The following is an 18,085-nucleotide window of genomic DNA, read 5'->3' on the forward strand; positions in this document are numbered from 1 at the left end:
AAAAGTTGACAGCTATGTTGTTGTTGTTGTTGTTTTATATATCGCCCTATATCCAGAGGTCTCAGGGCGGTTCACAGAAAAGATCAACATAAAAACCACAATATATAAAATAAAAATTAAAAGGTGTATAATGAAGGCCTCAGATATTGTTTTGGATTAATTGCCTTGGACATAAGAAGAGCCCTGCTGGATCAGGGCCCGTCAAGACCCTCCAAATGTCCCTATTTTCCAGGGACAGTCCCGGATTTACAGAATCCATCCCGGTTTCTGATTTGATCCCCAAATGTCCCGCTTTTCCTTAGGACGCCCTTATTTTCATTGGACAGATGTTGGAGGGTATGCAGTTATGTGACCCCTGAACCAAGGAGATAAGGAGCTATACAGGGAAATTTTATCGGGAAGCTTTTTAATGTTTGATGTTTTATTATGTTTTTATATATGTTGGAAGCCACCCAGACTGGCTGGGGCAACCCAGTCAGATGGGTGTGGTACAAATAAAAAGCTATTTATTTATTTATTACTTTTATTATTATGGAATATGACATCCCTATTTTCATCGGAGAAATGTTGCAGGGTATGTCCATCTGGTCCAGCATCCTTTTCCAATGGTCTGTTATGGGATGCCTATCACTGTCCCCGAAACCGCCTAATCGCAAATGTGCAAGAGGTGGATTGTCTTCGACAATGACACAGCCACACCATGCAGTTAAAGTCCACGGCTTTCCTTTGTAGTTTTAACAGTGCTGGGAATTTTAGCTTTATGAAGGGCAAACTACAGTTCCCAGTATTCCGGGGGGGGGGGGTAGATTATGGAGAGGTGACACTTAAGCCTTTAAAAACAAAACAAAACCACAAGTACTCATCTAAACCATTGAGCAAAAATACAGTGGTACCTCGGTTTTTGAGTGTCTCGGAAGCCGAACGTTTTGGTTTTCGAACGCCGAAAACCCGGGTGTAATTGCTTCCGTTTTCGGACGCGCCTTGGAAGTCGAACGGCTTCTGCTGCGTGTTTTCCACTTTTCTCCATTGACTTTGGAGACTACACTTTGTGCCTCTGTTGTCAAATGCTTCGGAACTCGAATGGTCTTCCGGAACAGATTACGTTCAACAACCCCTTCCTCTAACCCCTTCCTCTAACAAGACACACATGGCACTTATCCCCCCCCCCAATAATCCAGGCTGGACTGCCTTTTCCAGAAGCTGTGTAAATCCAGCAGGGGGCACCTCACCCCTGCATAATGCAGGACACATTGGCATGTTGTGGGTGCAGTTCCTCTACTGCAGGGTTGGCCAACTCCAAAGAGACTGCGATCTACTCACAGAGTTAAAAACTGACAGTGATCTACCCCCTTTTGGGGGGTTCAGGTCAAAGTTGTTAAGCGTTTTTAGGGAGGAGGAAAGCCCCGTTTTTTAGGGGTTCAGGTTAAAGTTGTTGGGATTTTTTTTAGGAAGTAGGAAGGCCCAAGGCCCATTTTTAGGGGTTCAGGTCAGAGTTGTTGAGATTTTCTGAGGCGGGAGGAAAGTTCTGTTTTGGGGGGGTGAAGGGCTAAAATGTTGAGCATTTTTTAGGGGAGCCAAAGTTATTGAGCTTCTTGGGGGGGGGAGCCAGTGATCTACCACAGACGTCCAGTGATCTACCGGTAGATCACGATCTACCTGTTGGACATGCCTGCTCTACTGTATGTCTCCTCCAGGCTATGTGACTTGGGACACACCCAGCTGTCGGGTGCTAGCAGGCTATATAAAGGGGAAACTGCCTCCTGCTGAATTTCAGAGCAGATCCAAACAGCCAGTTTGTCCTTGGGGAAGCACTACAACTGACATATTAAAATGTTGGGACGGAGAAGTGTATATAAAAAAGCTGAAGTGTCAAGCGGTGCATCCCTCTTCCCTGGGTGGTACCCAAGGATGCTTACTGATGGTATCTCTGGAATTTGGTTTTCTCCCCAGGCCTGCCCCTGCTTGTTACCATGAGGAATACGGGATTCTTCACACTGCTGATGAAGAAGAAGGAGGTAAGTTTTAGAGCACGTGCAGGAGGTACGTCTTAGAGCCAGATGGATGGAGTCTGGGTTATCATCCATTCCTCTGCATATATGCATACAGTGGTACCTTGGTTCCCAAACAGCAAAAACCCAAAAGTAAGTGTTCCGATATGCGAACGTTTTTCAGAAGCTGAATGTCAGATCTGGCTGTCGGCTATTGTTTCTGGGGCACCTGCACCAATCAGAAGCTGCGCCTTGGTTTTCAAACATTTCGGAAGTCAGAAGGACTTCCAGAACGGATTAAGTTTGGTGCTTTTGTTTTTGCTATTTATTTTGCGTTTTGGTTTTTGAGGCTTTTTTGGTTCATTTGTTTTTGTGACTGTGTGGAACCCAGTTCAGCGATTGATTGATTGATTGATTGATTGTGTGACTGTGGAAATGGATAAAAGCCCCCCATCCAAACAATGACTATCATCAGTGCAGGTAAGAAAAAATAATTATTTTAATTTTTATCTTCTACAATACTGTCTTATTTATTTTATAGTACAGTACGTTGATTATTGCTTTCATTTTATGGATCAGTGGTCTCATTAGATAGTAAAATCCATGTTAAACTTCTGTTTTAGGGGTTGTTTTTAAAAGTCTGGAACGGATTAACCCATTTTGCATTACTTTCTATGGAAAAGCATGCCTTGGTTTTGGAACGGACTTCCGGAACGGATTAAGTTTGAGAACCAAGGTACCACTGTATGAGGTTCTTCATTGAGCCAAGCAAGGAGAACGGAAGCACTGGGGAGAGAGATTTACTGAGTCATCTCCTCCTCACTTGTCATCCTTTCAAACTCGTCTTTAGAGGAGGGATGGCGCTTAATTTAAGTAAGACCCATACATCACCTTGATGTTGCTAAGAGAAATCCCTGTCTTCCTTCTGTCTTCCAGCTGATTCCTCTGATTACATTTGTGGGGATGGCTGGAGGCTTCGCAGTCTATCAGAGCTGGCACGCTCTGAGAAAACCTGATGTAGTGTAAGCAACATCTTAAATCAGCTACAGGATTTTTTAAATGTGGGGCTGGGAGCTTATTTCCAAGTAGATGTATTTTAAACTGGGCTATAAGAAGCAGTGTTTTTTTTTTTAAGTGATTAAAGGGGGGACCTATAATAATATAGTTAAATACATATCTGATCATCAATACATTTCATTTGTAGTTTTAATAAGTCTGGCAACCCAGAACCATGGCAAGATGTGGATTTTACCAAGCCCCAGAAGGTAATGACCCAGAAACAAATTGTTATAGTTCCTAAGTATATTGTGGGTTTTCATTCAGAAATCTTAGCGATTTTTCATATAGGCCAGGGGTGTCCAACAACAATCTACTGGTTGATCGTGAGGTGTACACGGTAGATTGTGGTAGATCATTGGACCTGCCCCCCAAAAAGCTCAACAGCTTTGGTAGATCACTGCCAGTTTTTTATAGTGGGAGTAGATCTCTGTCTCTTAAAAGTTGGAAATGCCTGATATAGGCTAATGTGTTAACAGAGTGGTTGTACAATTGATGAACTTTTGCTAAATAATAGAGATTTGGACACAATGGCACCTTTAATGTTTGTAAACTGCAGTGCGATCTCTCTTGACGAAGGGTGGTTTTTGTGTGATAAAGTGAAGAAGGGCTTGAATTTGGCTATCTCATGGCCAATATTATTTGAATTGTCTACATAGTAAAGATCTAGTTTATAATGTTTTAATTACTGCGTTTGTTGGTCATTATATACCGTATTTTTTGCTCCATAAGACGCACTTTTTCCTCCTAAAAAGTAAGGGGAACCGTCTGTGCGTCTTATGGAGCGAGTGCATGGTCCCTGGAGCCAAATTGCCCAGGGGCTAAAGGCAGATCCTGCTTTTTCTGTTTTAGAAAGAGCTAAAGGCTAACAAGAGGGAAAGAGAGTGTTGAAAGGAACCCGCTCAACAGCTGATTGCAAGAGATCTGGGAGGGAGATAAGGGAGCTAGCTCCCTTCCTGCCCCGCCCAGGCCCCTTGCACAGTAGTTCCTTTGCGAGCGCTGAGGATCCTGGGAAATTGAGTTTTTCAGCCATTTGGGGCTTTCTGTTACTTTTCCTCTCGCTTTCTATTACTTGCTGGTGCTTACTGGTTTGCTTTCCTCTTGCTGGTGCTTACTGGTCTGTACTGGTTTGTACTGGTGCTTACTGGTTTGTACTGGTTTGCTTTCCTCTTGCTTCCTATTACTTGCTGGTGCGTACTGGTTTGTACTGGTGCTTACTGGTTTGTACTGGTTGGCTTTCCTCTTGCTTCCTATTACTTGCTGGTGCGTACTGGTTTCTACTGGTGCTAACTGGTCTGTACTGGTTTCTACTGGTGCTTACTGGTCTGTACTGGTTTGTACTGGTGCTTACTGGTTTGTACTGGTTTGCTTTCCTTTTGCTTCCTATTACCTGCTGGTGCTTACTGGTCTGTACTGGTTTGTACTGGTGCTTACTGGTTTGTAAGCAATGCTTTTCCCCCTTTGCAAAACCTGCACAAATCTGAACTGATCCTCAAAAAAGCAGGGCTTTTCCCTTTGTAAAAAAAAGCTGCAAAACTTTGAGCTGATTCTAAAAAAAAACACATGGGTTTTAGAGGAGGAAAACCAGAAAATATTTTTTTTTTCTTGTTTCCTCCTCTGAAAACGAGGTGCGCCCTATGGTCCGGAGCGTCCTATGGAGCGAAAAATGCGGCAAGTTTGAGTAAGTTAGTAAGTTTGCGTAAGTTAGTAAGTTTGAGTAAGTTAGTAAGTTTGAGTAAGTTAGTAAGTTTGCGTAATTTAGTAACTTTACGTAAGTTAGTAACTTTGTAAGTTAGTATGTTTGCGTAAGTTAGTAACTTTACGTAAGTTAGTAAGTTTGAGTAAGTTAGTAAGTATGAGTAAGTTAGTAACTTTGCGTAAGTTAGTAACTTTGTAAGTTAGTATGTTTGCGTAAGTTAGTAATTTTACGTAAGTTAGTATGTTTGCGTAAGTTAGTAAGTTTGCGTAAGTTAGTAACTTTACGTAAGTTAGTATGTTTGCGTAAGTTAGCAAGTTTGCATAAGTTAGTATGTTTGAGTAAGTTAGTATGTTTGAGTAAGTTAGCGTAAGTTAGTAAGTTTGAGTAAGTTAGTAAGTTTGCGTAAGTTAGTAAGTTTGCGTAAGTTAGTAAGTTTTAGTAAGTTTGCGTAAGTTAGTATGTTTGCGTAAGTTAGTAAATTTGAGTAAGTTAGTAAGTTTGCATAAGTTAGTAAGTTTTAGTAACTTAGTAAGTTTGCGTAAGTTTGCGTAAGTTAGTATGTTTGCGTAAGTTAGTAATTTTGCGTAAGCTAGTAAGTTTGAGTAAGTTTGCGTAAGTTAGTAAGTTTGCGTAAGTTAGTAAGTTTGAGTAAGTTAGTAACTTTACGTAAGTTAGTATGTTTGCGTAAGTTAGCAAGTTTGCGTAAGTTAGTATGTTTGCGTAAGTTAGTAAGTTTGCGTAAGTTAGTAAGTTTGAGTAAGTTAGTAAGTTTGAGTAAGTTTGCGTAAGTTAGTAAGTTTGCGTAAGTTAGTATGTTTGCGTAAGTTAGTAAGTTTGCGTAAGTTAATAATATAATAATAATAATAATTTATTATTTATACCCCGCCCATCTGGCCGGGTCTCCCCAGCCACTCTGGGCGGCCTCCAACAAATATCAAAATACAATACAGAGTCACAAATTAAAAACTTCCCTAAACAGGGCTGCCTTTAGGTGTTTTCTGAATGTCAGGTAGTTGTTTATTCCCTTGACTTCTGACGGGAGGGCGTTCCACAGGGCGGGCGCCACTACCGAGAAGGCCCTCTGCCTGGTTCCCTGTAGTTTTGCTTCTCGCAGTGAGGGAACCGCCAGAAGGCCCTCGGCACTGGATCTCAGTGTCCGGGCTGAATGATGGGGGTGGAGACGCTCCTTCAGGTATACAGGACCGAGGCCGTTTAGGGCTTTAAAGGTCAACACCAACACTTTGAATTGTGCTCGGAAACGTACTGGGAGCCAATGCAGATCTCTCAGGACCGGTGTTATGTGGTCCCGGCGGCCACTCCCAGTCACCAGTCTAGCTGCCGCATTCTGGATTAATTGCAGTTTCCGGGTCACCTTCAAAGGTAGCCCCACGTAGAGCGCATTGCAGTAGTCCAAGCGGGAGATAACCAGAGCATGCACCACTCTGACAAGACAGTCTGCGGGCAGGTAGGGTCTCAGCCTGCGTACCAGATGGAGCTGGTAGACAGCCGCCCTGGACACAGAATTAACCTGCGCTTCCATGGACAGCTGTGAGTCCAAAATGACTCCCAGGCTGCGCACCTGGTCCTTCAGGGGCACAGTTACCCCATTCAGGACCAGGGAGTCCCCCACACCCGCCCGCCTCCTGTCCCCCAAAAACAGTACTTCTGTCTTGTCAGGATTCAACCTCAATCTGTTAGCCGCCATCCATCCTCCAACATCCTCCAGGCACTCACACAGGACCTTCACCGCCTTCACTGGTTCTGATTTAAAAGAGAGGTAGAGCTGGGTGTCATCTGCATATTGATGAACACCCAACCCAAACCCCCTGATGATCTCTCCCAGCGGCTTCATATAGATATTAAAAAGCATGGGGGAGAGGACAGAACCCTGAGGCACCCCACAAGTGAGAGCCCAGGGGTCTGAACACTCATCCCCCACCACCACTTTCTGAACACGGCCCAGGAGGAAAGAGCGGAACCACTGTATAACAGTGCCCCCAGCTCCCAACCCCTCTAGCCGGTCCAGAAGGATGTTATGGTCGATGGTGTCAAAGGCCGCTGAGAGATCCAGCAGAACCAGGAAACAGCTCTCACCTTTGTCCCTAGCCCGCCGGAGATCATCAACCAGCGCGACCAAGGCAGTTTCAGTCCCATGATGAGGCCTGAATCCTGATTGGAAGGGATCCAAATGGTCCGCATCTTCCAGGCGTGCTTGGAGTTGTTCAGCAACCACCCGCTCAATCACCTTGCCCAAGAATGGTAAATTTGAGACTGGGCGATAGTTGGCCATATTGGCCGGGTCTAGAGATGTTTTTTTAAGAAGCGGTTTAATGACCGCCTCTTTCAGCGGGTCTGGAAAGATTCCCTCGCAGAGGGAAGCATTCACCACCGCGCAGAGCCCATCGCCCAGCCCTTCCCGGCTAGCTTTTATAAGCCAGGATGGGCAAGGATCTAGGAGACAGGTGGTCGGTTTCACTCGTCCAAGCAGCCTGTCCACATCCTCGGAGGTAACAGATTGGAATTGATCCCATGAAACATGACTAGACAGGGCTCTAGCACTCTCCCGCCCCGGCCCTGCTCCCACGGTGGAGTCTACCTCCTTCTGAATCTGAGCGACTTTATCTGCAAAAAACTTTGCAAAAGCATTGCAGGAGATCTTGGGGTCCCTACCAGACCCCGGTGACAAAGGTGGTTCTGCTAGGTTGCGAACCACCTGGAAGAGTCTCCTGCTGCTGTTTTCTGCAGATGCAATAGAAACAGCGAAGAAGGTCCTCTTCGCTGTCGCCATTGCCACTTGGTAGGCTCGAAGTTGAGCTCTAACCCGTGTCCGGTCTGATTCAGAATGAGTTTTCCGCCACCGGCGCTCTAGCCGTCTCAGCGACTGTTTCATCGCCCTCAGCTCCGGGGAAAACCACGGAGCTGTCCAGGCTCCATGCAATCGGAGAGGACGCTTCGGAGCCAGACAGTCAATAGCCCTGGTTAACTCCGCATTCCAGCGGGCCACCAGGGAATCAACTGAAAGGCCATCAACTTGGGATAATGCATCCCCTACCACTCTCTGGAAGCCAATTGGATCCATTAAGTAGCGGGGGCGGACCATCTGAATCGGTTCCACCTCCCTGCAGAGGGGAAGGGTCGCAGAGAAGTCCAGTTGCACCAGGAAGTGATCTGACCATGGCACTTCTTTTGTTTCACTTTTACTTAGTGTCAGATCACCAACATCCATAGAGGTAAACACCAGGTCTAAGGCATGTCCGCGGCTATGAGTTGGACCAGACTTATTCAGGGACAGCCCCATGGAGGCCATGCTTTCCACGAAGTCCCGAGCGGCCCCTTGTAAGGTCGTGTCGGCATGGATGTTAAAATCCCCTAGGACGACCAAACTAGGTGACTCCAGGAGAACATCCGCCACGACCTGAAGCAGCTCGGGCAGGGAATCCTTGGTGCAGCGGGGAGGTCGGTACACCAAAAGGAATCCTGTACTGCCCCTATTGCCCAACTTCCAGAACATGCACTCAGAAAACTGGGTCTTCCCAATAGGACGCCTGGTGCAAACTAATGACTTCCTAAAAATCACTGCAACCCCCCCTCCCCGCCCAGATGGCCTGGGTTGCTGTGCGTAAGAGAAACCTGGTGGACAAGCAGCGGCAAGGACAGGCCCATCTGCTTCATCCAACCAAGTCTCTGTTACACATGCCAGGTCAAATCCTCCATCCACAATCAAGTCGTGGATGGCAGTGGTTTTGTTAATCATTGACCTGGCATTACACAGCAACACTTTCAGGTCATGTGGGTATCCCCTGCTGATTCCAGTATCCATCCGGTCAGGACCAGACCTGGAGGCAGGGATAGTCCTCAGACAACGACTAAACCTGCCTCCTCGGTAATGACATGATCTGGTCTTAGCGTGACTCCTCCTCCTGCCCATGATCACTGAGATCGGGTGTCTTTCCAAGACTACCCCCCCCTGTGGAACCTGCCCCAGCCATCCTGTTGGCTGAGGCCCAATCCCAGGCAGCCCTACCCCTATCCCCTTAAAAAACAAATAAAGACCATACACTAAATTAACAAAATAATACAAATAAAAAACAGAGAACAACGCTAAAATTAAACTAAACATTTGCCCCACCCCCAACAAAAAATAATAAAATGATATAAAAACCACCATTAAAACAAATTAAAAGTGCAGCAGTGAGTGCAGGCCTCGCCCCCCAAACCAGTTGGAATTAGCAGGAAGGGAGCGGCCTTCCCAACACTCACGCAGCAAGCGGCAGCAGCAATGTCCCAGGCCTCTCTGCAGGCTTTTAAGCTGTAACGGTGACGGTTAGTATGTTTGCGTAAGTTAGTAAGTTTGCATAAGTTAGTATGTTTGCGTAAGTTAGTAAGTTTGCGTAAGTTAGTAAGATTGAGTAAGTTTGTAAGTTTGCATAAGTTAGTAAGTTTGCGTAAGTTAGTAAGTTTGAGTAAGCTAGTAAGTTTGAGTAAGTTAGTAAGCTTACTGGTTTGTACTGGTTCGCTTTCCTCTTGCTTCCTATTACTTGCTGGTGCGTACTGGTTTCTACTGGTGCTTACTGGTCTGTACTGGTTTGTACTGGTGCTTACTGTTTGTACTGGTTGGCTTTCCTCTTGCTTCCTATTACCTGCTCGTGCTTACTGGTCTGTACTGGTTTGTACTGGTGCTTACTGGTTTGTACTGGTTCGCTTTCCTCTTGCTTCCTATTACTTGCTGGTGCGTACTGGTTTCTACTGGTGCTTACTGGTCTGTACTGGTTTGTACTGGTGCTTACTGGTTTGTACTGGTTGGCTTTCCTCTTGCTTCCTATTACCTGCTCGTGCTTACTGGTCTGTACTGGTGCTTACTGGTTTGTACTGGTTCGCTTTCCTCTTGCTTCCTATTACTTGCTGGTGCGTACTGGTTTCTACTGGTGCTTACTGGTCTGTACTGGTTTGTACTGGTGCTTACTGGTTTGTACTGGTTTGCTTTCCTCTTGCTTCCTATTACCTGCTGGTGCTTACTGGTCTGTACTGGTTTGTACTGGTGCTTACTGGTTTGTACTGGTTGGCTTTCCTCTTGCTTCCTATTACTTGCTGGTGCGTACTGGTTTGTACTGGTGCTTACTGGTCTGTACTGGTTCCTACTGGTGCTTACTGGTCTGTACTGGTTTGTACTGGTGCTTACTGGTTTGTACTGGTTTGCTTTCCTCTTGCTTCCTATTACCTGCTGATGCTTACTGGTCTGTACTGGTTTGTACTGGTGCTTACTGGTTTGTAAGCAATGCTTTTCCCCCTTTGCAAAACCTGCACAAATCTGAACTGATCCTCAAAAAGCAGGGCTTTTCCCTTTGCAAGAAAAGCTGCAAAGCTTTGAGCTGATTCTTAAAAAAACATGGGTTTTAGAGGAGGAAAACCAGAAAAATATTTTTTCCCTTGTTCCTCTTCTAAAAACGAGGTGCGCCCTATGGTCCGGAGCGTCCTATGGAGCGAAAAATACAGTGTATATATAAAAACATCTCCAAGCGACTTAATAAGAAGGTAAAATGCAAACAGGAAAAATGTATTAAAAGCCAAATTATTTAAAAACAAACAAACAAACAAACTATACATTACAAAATTCCTAAATTGCTCATCCAGCAATACAGTGTGAAGGTCAATGGCTTACTCCATATATAGCTTCATGTGTAATGAATGTACAAATTACCCAATATTTTGGGGGAGATTGCTACTAGATAAATCTTGGGGGCGGGGGTTGTTTGCATTTTTTGACATGTTGCTCTTTTGTCTCTTTGTCTTGACATACCTGGTAGCATATAACATTAAACCAGCAATGGAAGCCCATAGAAGAGCTGGAGAAAGTCAGAAAAATAACAAGGGGATGAGATGTCATTGCTTTGAAGCATGGAGTTCAGTGAGCTGTATTCTATCCATTTGTGAACTTTAAAAGAGTTGGCTTATTTTCTCTGAAATAATACTGTAATTTACATTTTCAATAAACTTGGAGTTTCAGCTTAAAGGTAGGTCAGCAAACAGAATTTCCTTTTTGGCTAATAGGGGCAAAGATCAATCCTAGCATGGTTGCAATCTATTATTATTATTATTATTATTATTATTATTATTATTATTATTATACTGTGGAGCAGGAGCTCTTAAATTAGTTCTCTAACTTCAGCTGATGGAAACAAAATCAAAAATAATCAATAATCAAAAATTTAAAAAAATTCTTCCAGTAGCACCTTAGAGACCAACTAAGTTGTTCTTGGTGCATGCACACGAAAGCTCATACCAAGAACAAACTTAGTTGGTCTCTAAGGTGCTACTGGAAGGAATTTTTTATTTTTTATTTCGTTTTGACTATGGCAGACCAAAACAGCTACCTACCTGTAACTTCAGCTAATTGAGTGTCTTTAATCTTTTCTTCTGAGAAATATCTGGGTTTCTTTCCTCCTGCCTTTGTGTTGATACACTTTCATTTTTGGAAAATACTCAAAAGAACAAATTTCATTCTCCCAGTTTTTCCCCCCACGTAAGGATAAGAAAATGCACAATCACAAAATGCACAAAAATCAATTTACCCCAAAACTGCTTCTAGTCCCTGGAAGGAGCTTTCTATTTCAACCATGGAAACTTTCCTTGAGGGGTTTAATAACAGCCATGAGAGATGGGGACAATTTTTGTCAGGACTGCAAGATGCATTTTAATAAAAGCACACATTCTACTCATGTAAAAACACCAGGCAGGCCCCACAAATAACCCACAGATGCATTTTAAATAACATAACATATTCTACTCATGTAAAAACACGCTGATTCCCAGACTGTCCGTGGGCCTGGTTGGGAAGGCGATTGGGCTGCATCCGGGCCATGGGCCATAGTTTGCCTACCCATGACATACATGAGCTTAGAAAATAATGTAACCTCTCACGCACGCACCACCCACTTTCCACATTGTGTGACCCCACCTTTTACCGAACCTTGCAGAGGCATTTAACAGAATGGCATTATAAACAAAGGAGATACGGCATTGTATTTTGTAGGTAAAAGGTAAAGGACCCCTGGACAGCTAAGTCCAGTCAAAATCAATTATGGGGTTTGCGGCGATCATCTCGCTTTCAGGCTGGGCAAGCTGATGTTTGTCCACAGACAGCTTTCCGGGTCATGTGGCCAGCAGGACTAAACCTCGTCTGGCACAACGTGACAGAAACCAGAGCGCACGGAAACACCGTTTACCTTCCCACCGCAGTGGTACCTATTTATCTACTTGCATTGGTGTGCTTTCGAACTGCTAGGTTGGGCAGGAGCTGGGACAGAGCAACAGGAGCTCACTCTGTTGTGGAGATTTGAAACCACCGACCTTCCTATCAGCAAGCCCAAAAGGCTCAGTGGTTTAGACCACAGCGCCACCCGCGTATTCTGTACAGTATGCCCCAAGAGCAGCTATTGTGTTTGTAGAAAATACCAGTAGAGTACAGCCTTGCAACAGAAAATGACCTCAGTGTAGATTGGGGAAATCTGGCAGAGCCATTACCTAAGCGCCAGGACAGAATGACTGTCACTAAGAGACCTAAAAAAAATAAAAATAAAAGTTTCATCATGCGATTGTGTCATGCTTTATGATGAATGTCTGAAGCACAAGCAAAACAGGCACTAAATCATAAAGTTATACTTCTGAAGTAGGGGAAACTCCAGCATGCAGGTTCACAGACCAAAATGGGTATGAGACAATGGCCCCTTTTGCACGGCGCAGATTCATGGAGGGCAAGGCTATCAATAACTTCTTTCTCGTGGCTATGCTCTGCCTCCGTAGTCAGAGGTAGGAAGCCTCTGAACAACAATTGCTGAAAACCGCATTAGGGGAGATAACTGTCACGCTCAAGTCCTGCTTGTGTGCTCAGTGGGAAACTGTTTTAACTGCTAAAACAAGGGAGTCTCTGGGTTTTTCCCCCTCCCCCCTTTATATTTTTCCTTCTACACGGGTTCTGTTTCTCTTTTTCTTTCTTTGATTTACGTCTCACAACATTTAGTGCACATATACCGGTAATTATGTTTTTGAACTTTCAATAAAGATGTTAATATAAAAGATCTCCAGGCAATCTAATGATCTCCAGGCAATTTCTCCACTAGGCAGAACTCTTTCCAGACATTTTTTTAAAATTTTATTTCTGCTTTTCAGGTTTATACCTTTCACTAATTTTACAATCATTTTATAAACATGTCCAAACTTGACTTCCTTCCCCCTCTTTCTGTGGTTCCTTAAATTTATTTTTAATATCTTCTGCATATCCAAATTAACTTAATTTGCTCAGTTTTTCATCTACTTTATTTAATATATACTCTTATGAAACGGCAGGTTATTACAATAATCCTGCCAATGTTCACAAATCTGTTTACAATTGATCTGTAAATATTCAATAAACCATTTCCATTCTTTATTTAAAAAAAGTTTGTTATCTTGATTTCTTATTCTTCTGGTAAGTTTTGACATAGCTCTTTAGTCAATTAAAAAAAACCTGGCTTTTAAACCTTGCCAGGGGAGGATAATTACACTTGAGACTTGGGCGGCATACACACTGTGCGTTTTAAAGCACAGGGCCTAGGAACTGCTTCATGAAGTAGCTTTGTGATGGGTAAACGACAGTTCCTGGGTTTCTCTGGAAAACCCTGTACTTCAAATTTGAGCCTCAGTGAGCAGGTAGAAGGCATCATCCTTTGCCTCCACCCCTCTTTCAGCGTTAACAGTTAGCAGGCAGACAAGCCCAAAGCTGGGACTATGGTCCCTTATAAAGGTAAAATAAAAATAAAAAGGTAAAGGACCCCTGGAGGGTTAAGTCCAGTCAAAGGCAACTATGGGGTTGTGGTGCTCATCTTGCTTTCAGGCCGAAGGAGCCGGCTGTCCACAGACAGTTTTCCGGTCATGTGGCCAGCAGGACTAAACCACTTCTGGAGCAATGGAACACTGTGAAGAAAACCAGAGCGCAAGGAAACACCGTTTACCTTCCCACTACAGTGGTACCTATTTATGTACTTTTGGGACAGAGCAACAGGAGCTTACCCCGTCGCAGGGATTCGAACCACTGACCCTCTGATCAGCAAGCCCAAGAGGCTCAGTGTTTTAGACCACAGCGCCACCTGCATCCTTATAATGTGTTGTGAGTGGTGCCAGCGTTGCAAGACTTAGGGGTGGAAGCAGCAAGAGGAACCCCACGTGTTGAAGTAATGCACATTTATTATTATGATTGTTTTGCATCCCTAGATCTCAGGCCGGTTCACAAATGTAAAATCACATATAAACAAAACCAAAACCAACGTGCCTATTAATTTAAGGGAGGGCAGGTGATCTAAATGCCTCATCCCTTCCCGCGACAAGAGGCACTTCATCTCCCTCCGGTTACCGTGGTGGGAATGAGGATCCCTCCTCCAGTGGCGCAGCTGCGCGAATCCAGCAGGGGGCGCCCCACCCCTGCGCAACGCGCAACCCATTGGCAGGATCCCGGTGCGGTTCCTGCGCTGGGTGTCTCGACCGGACAACGTGACTTGGGGACACATCCAGCCCTTTGGGCGTTAGCGGGCTATATAAAGGGGAAGCTGCGTCCTGCTGAACTTCAGTGCGGATCCAGACAGCCAGGTTTTCATTGCGGGTGTGTATGTGTTGCACCTGAACGGACGTATTAAATTGGGAAGGGGGATGTGCCAAGGGATGCGGGCGGCGGGTCCCTCTCGCCCTGAGTGGTACCCAGGATGCTGATGATGGACCTTGCTTTTTTTCTCCCAGGTGTGCGCCTGCTTCTCACCATGGCGAACAAGGGATTCTTCCAGCTGCTGATGAAGAAGAAGGAAGTAAGTTTGAGAGCCGATGCAGGGATGGTGGTGCCAGGCGGATGGAGTCTGGGTTGTCCTCTGCATCCAGCCAAGGAGAAGCAAGCAAGACCATCCTTAGGATGGACGGAGAAGTCCTTCTCCTTGCGAGGAGGCGCTGGGAAAAGAGGCTTTTGGCCAGGCATCTGACTGCCCCTCCTCCCTCGCCATCCTTTCCAAGCGCATCTTTGGAGAGCAGAGAAGGAGGTTAACTTTTAAGGATTTGCTTATGCATCGCCCAGACCTTGCTAAGGTGGGGAGGAAAAACACCCCTGACTTTCTTCGGTCTTCCAGCTTATTCCTCTGATCGGGTTTGTGAGTTTTGCTGGATCGGAGCCACCTTCGCTGGCTGGAACGCGCTGAGAAAACCCGACCTGATGTAAGCGCATCCTTCCTTCAGCTTAGCTGAATTTTAATTCGGGAGTTTTATTTCCAAGTAGATGTGTTTTAAACGGGGCTATAAGATCCTGTTTCGTAGAACTGAACTGATTTTTTTATTTATTTAAAGAAACCCTTTAAAAATACAATTAATTACAGGATGTCATTTTTTTATCATTATATTTCATTTTTAGTTTAAGCAAGTCTGACCCAGAACCGTGGCAATATGTGGATCCTACCAAACCCCAGAAGGTAATGAAAAGACTTGACCAAGAAATGAATTATTATAGGGTAATTAGCCCCTAAATAAATGGGGGGTTTTATACAGAACTATTAGCAGGGTGTTTGTTTGTTTTTTAATCATTGCTAAATTGTCGACAGAATTAGGCACTATTTGCACCTGTATTTCAAAATTCTGCAACTTATTTAGAGTAGAAATTTTGCTTATGGAAAGAGTAGCAAATTTGTAAATTACTACCCTCGCAATCATTTTTCCATAAGCCTTGTTAGAGCAAAGGAATCTTGCACCTGGCCGAAAACAAAATACATTAAAATTGATTGGAATTGGGGTTTTTTATTGCTTTTATTCAATTTTTCTCATAAATTTAAACTGCTCTGGTAATATAATATTTTTTGTAATATAATTTAGTATTCTATCAGCTTCCAAAATTTTGGAATCATTTCTCCATGAAGAAAATGACCAAGGTGCCCACTCCTTCCTCCTTTAAAATATAGAGGACACAATCCAGGAAAAAACAAGCACCACTTAGCATGTACTTTGCTCTTTCCCATTCTTTTATTTTACTAAGGCTGCAATCCTAATCCCTCTTACATGAGAATAAACCTCATTAAAATGCAAGGAGATATACCGGTACTTCTGCATAGACAAGGATAGAATTGCACTGCAAGAATGCTCTCTAACATTAATGTTACTCAGAATAGATTCATTTATGTAAGTGGATCTACTCATATGACCTAGGTGGAAATCACCCTTCAGCCAAATAGATTCTTTTGTTTGTATCATGCTCTGAGCAATTTATTCTTTTATTTTGTACAATTGATGGCTTTTGGCTAAATAATAAAGATCTGGACCCTATTACACTTTTAATGTTTGTGAACTGCAACGTGATTGTTCTTGATGAAGGGCAGTTTAAAAGTGTGATAAATCATGCTAATAATTATGACAAAGATTTACATTCCAGTGCTGTTTTTCTAGAAAAACAGGTGCCGGAACTCACCATGAACACCTCCCTTGCTCTCTTATAATGGCAATGGCTGAAAAAAGCTTTGCATATAGTAAATATATAGTTTATATGATGATGATGATGATGATGATGATTTTTATTAAGGGACAAATAAATGCAGTTGGTCTCAAAGTGACTTAGCAACAGGATAAAATAGAAACAAATGAAATAAATTAAAATCCATATTTTTAAAGGAGTACTATGCAAAACGCTCAACTGCTCATCTGAATAATACGATAAGAAGGACGATGGCTTGCTTCTACTGTTAGCTGCCCGTGTAATGAAAATCAAGAATGTACAACATAAGCAGTATTTGGGGAGAAATTGCTACGTGATAAGCTTTGAGTTTGGGTTGGGTTTGTTTTAACACTTTGCTCTTTCCCCCCTTTTTGTCTTAAAATGCCTGGTAGCATCTAACAATCAACCAGCAATGGAAGCCCATAGAAGAGCTGGAGACAGTTCGAGAAATGACGAAGCGATGAGGTGTCATCCCCCCAAACGACACTCTATGAATCTAGTGGAATCATTTCTGCACAAACTAGATTATCGAAACCAGTGTGCGGAAATGCTTCTGCTACATTTTTAGGGTCTCCCTCCAATTTTTTGGACTCTGGATTAAGGACTTTACTGTTGACCTTAGTAAGTTACCGTGTATACATCCACACAGTCCAAAAATAGAGGTTGGCTCACACTTGTGAAAGCCACGTTTGCTTTGAAGCACAGTGTCCGACGATCTATAAGCTATGCCCTTGTGAACTTTGAAAAGAGTTGTCTTATTTTTCTCCGAAATAATACTGCAATATATATTTTCAATAAACCTGGAATCGAAATTTGAAGTTAGTACAGTAAACGGAATTTCCTTTTTGGTTTGTAGGGGTATACACAGCTTTCACCTCGATGTGGTCTGGTAGCTCTTACACTGTTTCCATTATCATGCAATCGCAGCCTAGAGCTAGGAAGCTAAGCACATTTACCCCAAAATGTGTTCCAACCAGTGCTTTTTTCTGGGGGGACACAGGGGTACGCATACCCCTAAACAAAATGAGAGTACCCCCTAAACATTTTTAAAGCACTGGTTCCAACATAAATGTTTTCTTCATATTTTGGCTTCATATTTGGAACTCCTGTACTCAAAGACTGCCTCTCTGCATTTGAACCAACCAGGACCCTGCAATCAGTGCTTTTTTTCCTTTAAAAATGTTTAGGGGTACTCTCATTTTGACTCAAGAAAATCATCATTTTATAGTTCAAATGGGGGGGATACAGTAAATGGACAAAAGTACAAAGATTCACAAAATGTTTAGGGGTATGTGTACCCCTGTGGGCCCCCCCCCCAGAAAAAAGCATTGCCTGCAATCAATTGGCAACACAATAACAGGCCTTTTCTGTGTTGGCTCCCCATTTGTGAAATGCTCTCCTGGGAGGCTTGCTTGGCACCTTCCTTACATTAGGCAGCAGGCGAAAACGTTTCTCTTCAACCAGGCATTGGGCTGTTTAACAGTCTACGGCTTTTTAAATGTTGGAGTGGGGTTGTTTCTTTTGGTTTTATTATGTATTTTGTGTTCTTGTTTTTTTATTTTTATGTTATGAAGCGCCCTGTGATCTTTGGATGAAGGGCAGTGTACAAATTTAATAATAAATATTTTGATTGCATCAATAACACCCAGCCTTTTGAATGGTGTAATTATTGGCACCTGATTTTTTGTTTTATTTTATTCTTTTTCGGTGGTAATCTCCCCAGTATATTTCTCATTCTTCTCCATTCTGTTTCTATTCGCTTGTTTTAAATCCAGTTCATAGCATGTTAGTGGGATAGTCACACGCTTGGGAGCCAAACGACAGGTTATGGGCGGGAGATCTATGCTCCTTATC

The 18,085-nt window shown here is 43.5% G+C and overlaps 1 protein-coding gene and 1 long non-coding RNA gene across 2 annotated transcripts; both read left to right on the forward strand.

The window, feature by feature from the left end:
* The first annotated feature begins 1,990 nt into the window (after positions 1-1,990).
* C13H15orf48 (chromosome 13 C15orf48 homolog) lies at positions 1,991-10,754 on the forward strand. Its single transcript, XM_033167575.1, has 4 exons — positions 1,991-2,015; positions 2,925-3,010; positions 3,193-3,253; positions 10,548-10,754. Exons 1-4 carry the CDS (start codon positions 2,001-2,003, stop codon positions 10,617-10,619), a joined length of 234 nt encoding a protein of 77 aa, XP_033023466.1. The 5' UTR covers positions 1,991-2,000; the 3' UTR covers positions 10,620-10,754.
* A 3,523-nt stretch (positions 10,755-14,277) lies between these two features.
* LOC117057129 lies at positions 14,278-17,053 on the forward strand. Its single transcript, XR_004427788.1, has 5 exons — positions 14,278-14,374; positions 14,509-14,573; positions 14,886-14,970; positions 15,164-15,221; positions 16,624-17,053. It is a non-coding gene; the product is annotated as an uncharacterized LOC117057129 (long non-coding RNA).
* The last annotated feature ends 1,032 nt before the right edge of the window (positions 17,054-18,085 follow it).

Source organism: Lacerta agilis, chromosome 13 (assembly GCF_009819535.1).
Source record: "Lacerta agilis isolate rLacAgi1 chromosome 13, rLacAgi1.pri, whole genome shotgun sequence".
In the NCBI taxonomy this organism is placed as follows: domain Eukaryota; kingdom Metazoa; phylum Chordata; class Lepidosauria; order Squamata; family Lacertidae; genus Lacerta; species Lacerta agilis.

What these genes read in the sequence shown, in the direction of transcription:
- C13H15orf48 (XM_033167575.1), top strand. An exon ending in CTGAGAAAACCTGATGTAGT is followed by an intron (nt 3,011 to 3,192) that starts GTAAGCAACATC and finishes TTTCATTTGTAG; the next exon opens with TTTTAATAAGTCTGGCAACC. An exon ending in ATTTTACCAAGCCCCAGAAG is followed by an intron (nt 3,254 to 10,547) that starts GTAATGACCCAG and finishes CATACCTGGTAG; the next exon opens with CATATAACATTAAACCAGCA.